At 61.9% G+C, this 7,500-nt stretch overlaps 1 protein-coding gene across 1 annotated transcript in view; it reads right to left on the bottom strand.

Moving 5' to 3' along the window:
• Window positions 1-1,638: 1,638 nt before the first annotated feature.
• Window positions 1,639-7,500, bottom strand: part of LOC119098927 (putative ATP-dependent DNA helicase HFM1) — a 7,410-nt gene continuing 1,548 nt past the window's right edge. Inside the window, exons 3-11 of the mRNA XM_037221973.1 lie at window positions 6,915-7,065; window positions 6,140-6,275; window positions 5,511-5,630; window positions 4,607-4,782; window positions 3,762-3,990; window positions 3,169-3,308; window positions 2,252-2,436; window positions 1,748-1,845; window positions 1,639-1,655 (exon numbers count right to left, since the gene is read on the bottom strand). Coding sequence (XP_037077868.1) covers window positions 1,639-1,655; window positions 1,748-1,845; window positions 2,252-2,436; window positions 3,169-3,308; window positions 3,762-3,990; window positions 4,607-4,782; window positions 5,511-5,630; window positions 6,140-6,275; window positions 6,915-7,065 — 1,252 coding nt within the window. The remainder of the gene's footprint in view (window positions 1,656-1,747; window positions 1,846-2,251; window positions 2,437-3,168; window positions 3,309-3,761; window positions 3,991-4,606; window positions 4,783-5,510; window positions 5,631-6,139; window positions 6,276-6,914; window positions 7,066-7,500) is intronic.

The following is a 7,500-nucleotide window of genomic DNA, read 5'->3' as shown; positions in this document are numbered from 1 at the left end:
CAGCTCTGTGTCAGGGTGCACCGCCTCTGCTTTGCGCAGCTCCCAGTCACGAGCAGCGGTGCACCGTCCGCACGGCCGACCCTACCGCACGGGGCAATGCCAATGCCCGCCAGAAGGACACACGACACGTAGAACACATTGTGACGCATCAGTCCGAGCGCGGTCGGCACCGCCGGAGACTAGGAGGGCGGCGTGTGTCTGGGAGAAACACTCACGTGACGCGAGTGGTGCACAGTAGTCGGTTGTCCTGGTCGCCAACGATCAGCAAGCAGCAGTGAGCAGGCCCAGCAGTCGACTTTTCCGCGGAGAACTCCTGATGCACGGGTGGCGCGCGTCACCAGGCGGCGCGCGTCACCAGGCGGCGCGCGTAACCAGGCGGCGCGCGCGGCACCTGCCCTGCGGCCGGCGCCGTCCACACGCGTGGGCCCGCTGGCCGACGTGTCAAATACCCAAACACTGGCCAGCTTCGTGCGGGCGCATTCCCGGCTAAACACCCGGCGTCCACTCACATATTTGAGAAACGAGTGAAGTCCTTTAATGCGGACGACGCCCGTGGGAAGTCCTTCAAGAGACAGGCGCACACAATCTAAGATGATTAAGGCTGACGCTTCGGGTTCCTGGCCAATAGGGCCGCTAAAAAACTACGCTCCTGTTGCTGTTTTCCCCATGCGTTAGCTGGAGCGGGCACATAGGTAAGCTGCAAGACAGACAGTAGCAGGAGATACGCGCCATGCTCAGTCACTCGTGCGTTAGCTCTGCTCTGGCGCAAACCGCCATGTCGGGTTACAGGGCCAAATCGGCTACCCTGCAAGCTTCCGAGATCGTTTTGCCCGTGTTCAGTTACCGCTCAGCTGTCCGCAGACCCGAGAGGCGCAGATGGAACGCTTCGTTACATTGTCGCACTACCTGTGACATCAGTGTGACGGTGATGGTGACGGCGGCCGAGTCGTGCGCGACCGGTCCCGTTTGTTCCGCCGCCACGCTGTACCGGGGCAGGTTCCGTGCAGCCTCGCACAGGTAGGTCCCGAACGGAGGCAGCCGGTTCAGAATCTGCAGCGGCGGCACAGTTGCACGCACACACAGCGCGGCCGTGACGGCCCCGTCGCTGGCCGCGAGAAAGACGACGCTGCGTTCCAACCCGCAGGCCGACACCCAGCGGCGTGGCCAGAGCCAGACGCACAGACAGGACAGAGACGCTTGGTCATTTTGGTCGGACCTCTTATGAGACGCACGGACATGACCAGACCGTCGACCACGTTGCTGAGCCGAGGCTGACGGGGCACACTGGCGTGGTTCGCGCCGGACCCACGGACGACACCCCGAGGCCCGTCCGGCCCGCAGGCGGCCGCCGACTGACCAGCTCCAGCCGCCGGGCGCCAGCCTCTGCGATCCGTTCGAGCGAGGTCAGGCCGGCGTTGACCAGCGCTGCCGACAGCGCCGGCCCGATCCCGGCCAGCTGGCGGCCGGCGTGCGCCGAGTCCGGCCACAGCCGCGCGCGCACGCACTTGGCCAGCAGCACCGCCGACAAGTAGGCGTCGTGCCGGCCGGCGTCGCACAGGTACTCGGTGACGCCTGTCGGCCGGCAGCGGCAGGTCAGCACACCGCGCCGGCGCCGCCGGCGGCAGCGCCCTGCTGAAGCTAGGAGCAGCAGCGGGCTTGGCGCAAAGGCACGTGCAGCCGCGCGGCGATCGTGCGTGTGAGGTTGGCGTTCTCGTGCGCGGCGCCCGCCAGTTGTCGGCGTACTTACACCTCATGACACGCTCTGCGACTCGGAATATCTTGTTGGCGTCCTGGGAGAGCGATGGATCGGCGATGGGGAGGGACCCGAGGACGCTCTGGACCAGCCTGGAGCATGTCATCGCCGGGCTCGTTACAACACGATTGACGGTGGTGTGATTCCGGTACACTCATTTCGCGCTGCCTTTGCATAAAACTGTTATAGAACGGAACACGCACAGAGTTATAGAGTGCGCAGCACTTGAGGGCCAGGTATTGCATAACACACCTGATAGCCGCACAGTCAAACCGGCCTTCGGAACAGACGCCACGCAACGTGAATGAGCTGATTTTAAGCACAGCTGCATTTAACGCCTAGCTTACGATTCAACACGGGCATCAGCACCATACCTGCGTGGCCCAGGCGCCCTCCATTCATGGGGCGCACAGAAATCTACGAGACGCACACAGCTGATAACCACGCTTCCCGGCGCTGCTGAAGCTGCCAAACCTCCCCCCCCCCTTGCATACGCACACGTTAACCTTCATCTGCGTGGTCTTGACCCTGCCTGGCAGCGGGTAGCGGACGCAGCTGCGGTGCGGGTCGCGGTTCAGCGCGTTCAGCGCGCGCTTGTCGCTGGTGCGCAGCTGAATACCTTCAAACTCGCCGCACGCCGATAAGACGGCCAGAAGGGCTGATAGGTCTTCGGTGCCGCTCATCTGACGTCACAAGGCCCCACCTGACGTCACACAGGCCTCGCCTGACGTCACGCAGGCCTCACTTGCCGTCACACAGGCCTCACCTGACGTCACACAGGCCTCATCTGACGTCACACTGACCTCATCTGACGTCACACTGACCTCGTCTGACGTCACACAGGCCTCATCTGATGTCACACAGATCAGACCGAGCTAGCAGTACCACGTGCAGGCCCGGGGCATCTGTATCCCGTAGGGAGCGGTACAAGTAAAGAGCAGATGTCTGGGTGTACTGGTCAGATTAGCACATATGTTTTGGTCAGCGGTCTTGAGATTGATCGATCTGAGGTGCAGGTTGTCAGCCACGCACGGCTTCTGGCGTCCGTCGTCGCCAGGCTGCCCGGGCACGCGCTGAACGCCTCACCCGAGTTTTCTATCCGACGCAGAAGAGAGTGCAGACGAGATCAGTGAATGTTTAGGCGCTTCTGCCTCATCCTCATAGCTCACAGCTGTAATCCACGTGGTACATCCGGTGGTATATTCATACCAACGGTACATAATCCAGCTTTATCCAAGGACAGTCAAGATAAAAACCAAAAGCTGCAGAACACCACGGCAGTACAACGCAAACGTATACGAAACGACTAAAGGTGTGTCTGCCCTCGCCCGAAAAGTCTGGCATATCCGCCACCACATAGCCGGGCAGCACACTGAGTTTGCCGCGTCAATGTCTGAAGGCGCCGCCAGCCTCACCTGCTGGAGCGTCTGCATGGTCTGGAATGAGATGCAGAAGCGAGCCATGAGGCGGCCGGACGGTGTGGCCGACACCTCGACCTCGCCCTTCGAGATGAGGCCAGCCGCCGCCAGCCGGTTCAGCTCGACCATGCACAGGTCTGCGGCACGGCAGGGCGTCGTGCGTTATCACTGGACACCTCTGTCCCGTCACGTTCAGGGGGTCTCTCATGCTGTCTCACGGGTGCGACACAGATAACAGACATTATCCACTACACGACATTATCACGACATTATCCACTGAACATTATTATTTATTATCATTATTGACACGACATTATCGACATTATTATCCATTATCGACACGACATTATCCACTGAAATTCTTAGATATCCGCAAAATAGTGCTCTGCTCCAGCCACAGGCAAGGCCAGCAGGCCCACTGACAGAAGACGGTACGTCCCGTCAAAAGGAGATCGTTCCTGCCAAAAACAGACGATTTTCCGCGGTCGCCTCCCCGCACAAGACTTCCCCGCCCAACGCATACCACCAGGTGTCCAGAGCGGCCAGCCAGTCGGGGCGCGCACGCCCCTGCGCGCGGCACCGGCTCTCACCCTGCAGTCGATCCTCCACCTGACGGCGCGGCAGGCCAGGCGGCAGGCCGTAGTGAGTCGGGTTGCGCAGCGCGCGCACGTACAGGAAGGTGGAGCGCAGCCAGCGCAGCGCCACCTCCACGTCCGTCACCGTGCCCAACACCACCTCGGCGTTCAGATGCGCGATCAGGTGCAGGTGCAGCCACGACTCGGTCAGCTGTGTGCCGCTGAGCAGTGCCTCGTACCGGCTCTGCGCGCGTGCCCGGGCACGGGGTCACGGCCGGCTCAGCGCGGAGCACCGGTCATGGCCCGGTCAGAGCGGGACATGAGGTCACGCCCCGGTCAGAGCGGGACACGAGGTCACATCCTGATCAGAGCGGGACACGAAGTTATGGTCAGGTCAGCGCGGAGCACCGGGTCACGGCCCGGTCAGAACGGGACACAAGGTCACGTCCCGGTCAGAGCGGGACACGAGGTCACATCCCGGTCAGAGCGGGACACGAATTCATGGCCAGGTCAGTGCGGGGCACTGGGTCACAGCCGGGACAGAGCGGGATGCCGGGTGACTCGTCAGCTGGGGTGCATTACGTCGGAGAGTAGGAGGCCACCCGGCACAAGCGGGTGATTTCGATTTCTGAACCAGCACAATGCTGTACAATGGATGCATACACGTTACTGAGCATCGCAGTATCGAGGAACCCTTAAACATTCTCAAAGGCCCACCATCGGCTAGGATGTTACAGATGCGTGGCGCACGGGCCCATTCAGCTAACCCGATGGTGCACAATATGCTTGCAACAGCAGTCGAGGCTGACGGGGAGCGACAGGCCCGGCGCGAGCGCCATGCGCCTCGCGCGTCCACTGACCCTGTGCTGGACCTGCGTCATGATGACAGCGGTGGCGGAGGTCTCGAACTGCGGCCGGCCGGCCCGGCCTGTCATCTGCAGCACCTCGGCGTCCGAGTACGGCCCGCAGCCGTCGGCAGTGTAGTGGCTGGTCGACTTGACCACCACCAGGTGCGCCGGCAGGTTCACTCCCATCGCTGCCGGTCGCCGGCGGAGGCGTCAGCACATGCCCGCCGCCGTCCCGCCGTCAACGCAGCCGCCTAAGCCCTGCTCTCCGGTCGGCCGGGCGCAGCGCGCTCGGGCCATGCTGGCGTACCAGCAGACCTAGCTCAGGCGGAGAACCAGGCTTTCTTGCGAACACTTAAGCCTTAACTCCACACATTTATGTCCATGGTAATGCCTTTCGCGAGCAATCATTAGGCGCACACGAGCACAATAAAGGGAATTGAATTAACATCAAATAAAGCGAACTTCATTGTGAGCTTAGCGTTAAATCAGGCCACAGATATATATCAATCGTGCAGAATTGGACTTTCGGGTAAAATCTCAGAAAAAACAGCAAAAAGAGAACCTATGCTCAAATAATTTACGAAAGCCTGCTCCAATGGGGGCCAGCAACGCCCTACCTCATTTGGTATCCATCCCGTCCTCCTAAAATGCAATCAAGTGAGCTATGAACACAACCCGTTCCCATTTGGGGAATATGAGCATGTCTGCAGCCGCAAAGGTATCAAGGGACCCAAAAACAGCCCATCCTTATGAGCCACGCCGCCACCTTGATGCACTGCTGGCACGTTACTTTTTGGCGTGTCCCTCCCACGTCGCGCTCATGCCTTTGTTCACGTAGGCAGACTGTGCGCGCCCGAACCTCGATCCGGACCTTCCCGTGAGCGCGCCCGAGCGCGCCCGAGCGGCCGTCCCTGACCGAGTGTGCTGGTGCAGAAGAGCACGGGCAGGTCGCCGTCGAGGAAGAGCTGCTCCACGCAGTGGCGGTCGTGCGGCGCCAGACCGGCGTGGTGCACCCCAACGCCGCGCAGCAACAGCTCTGCAGCGAGACATGGCGGTCGGCAGGGCCAGACGCGAGCGGACCGCTTTGCCTCGGCAGCCGGCGCCCGGCTCGCAGGCCTGGCGCTCGAGCCGGGCTGGGCCGCTGGGCGGCATTGGCGACGCGAAAACGGGGCTCACAAGGCATGGAAGCATGTTCACCACGCAGGCGGGTGGCACGCTCCAACCGTCGTCGCAACGCGCTGGCAAACAGCGTCACGTCAGAACTAATCACAGAGTCCTCTGGCAAACAGCGTCACGTCAGAACCAATCACAGAGTCCTCTGGCTGACTCCTCGTCACTCCCACGGGCATGTCGGCCAGCTGTTTGCCCACCAGCTCCATGCTGAACGGCGCGGACGCGAAACATCACACACACGACAGCCTCCCGGCGTGGGCAACCCGACACGCCCCTGTACGGACGCAATGGCAACCACAGACGGGCCCGGGGCAGCGTCGCCATGACAACACAGCAGGCGCGTCGAGGACCCCGGTGTGGGCGTGGACTGACCTCGGACGCCGCCGTCGGTCACCAGGTTGGCCACCCTCGTCAGACGGACCTTGTGCTCGGCGCCAGACACGAAGCGCGCTTCCTTCACGAGCACCGCCGCCGCCTGTTGACACCCCTTCCGCGTGGAGCAGAACACCTGGCAGCGCGGACCGCGGCGCGTCACCAACAGCCGCGGAGCACACACATGCTATCCCAACCATAAGCGCTTAGCGCACGGTGTACCCTGCCAGCCTCCTCTGCCGACACGCCCCGGCGTCGATGACGAGGGAAGAGCGCCAGCTTCGACAGCCTGTCCGCTATCATATGGCACGAGCGCATCCTCAAGCATTTAAGCCTGTGCTCGTGCCGCCACGCGTACATGCCTCTGCGGGCACCACAGGCGAGAAACACACGAGGTGACTTCGGGTAAAATCGTGGAATCGATCGCCATCACGCTGAGAGCATTATCCTGCCTGACAGTGTTCAAACGCCGCTCCCCAAATAACACACTGTGACCGGAGTTAACGAAGACGTCTCTCCAAACCGAGGAGGCTCAAACCTTGACACCGAGGCATGAACCGTGGCTCAAACCATGACACCGAGGCATTAACCGGGGCTCAAACCATGACACCGAGGCATGAACCGAGGCTCAAACCATGACACCGAGGCATGAACGGGGGCTCAAACCATGACACAGTGCCGCGCCATGCCGCCGCCCGCCGCTGGGAGGGGAGGGGAGGGGAGGGAAGAGGAGGGGAGGGGAGGGGAGGAGCGGCCCGGCCGCAGCGCCACCCACCAGCGCCGGTTTCTGGTCCGAGTACGTGTGCAGCACCGCGGCCAGCTTGTAGTTGAGTGAGAGGTCGAAGCGAAAGTGCGACCACTTGTCCGGGCACGGGTAGCCGAGCACCACGCGGCGCAGCCTCACCGGCCGAAGACTCTCGGCCAGCCTGCGGCGGCGGCGTCGCTCGGCTTAGATCACAGGCCGGGGTCAGGCACGGGTAAAGTCAGAGCAAGGGTCAAGGTCAGGGCGGCGTGTGCATCCGCCGGTCAGGACGTAGCCGACATTGTGAGCGTCGAACCCGGGATGTGTCAGCATTAGACAATGACGTGCGCGCCATATCAGGTCAAGTCACGGATCGGGTCAGAACAGAGCACATCACGGCGGGGCTGATTACAGGTGAATGGCCGAAAGAGGCTCTCCTCAGGGTCAGGTCAGGTAGCGTGTCAGGGCCATTGATGGCATAATCCGGGAATCCGGGTTGTGATCGGGACGTTTGGCTCGGTGGACTAGACCGACCGCCGATTAAGGCACTAGAAACATGGAAAAACAGAACAGGAACGGCGCGTTTGGTCGCGTTTGGCGCTAAGACGCCCGAAAGTGT

This window comes from Pollicipes pollicipes, unplaced genomic scaffold (genome assembly GCF_011947565.3).
Source record: "Pollicipes pollicipes isolate AB1234 unplaced genomic scaffold, Ppol_2.1 Scaffold_4740;HRSCAF=5597_pilon_pilon_pilon, whole genome shotgun sequence".
Lineage (NCBI taxonomy): Eukaryota > Metazoa > Arthropoda > Thecostraca > Pollicipedomorpha > Pollicipedidae > Pollicipes > Pollicipes pollicipes.
This window is presented reverse-complemented; position numbering and strand designations above follow the sequence as displayed.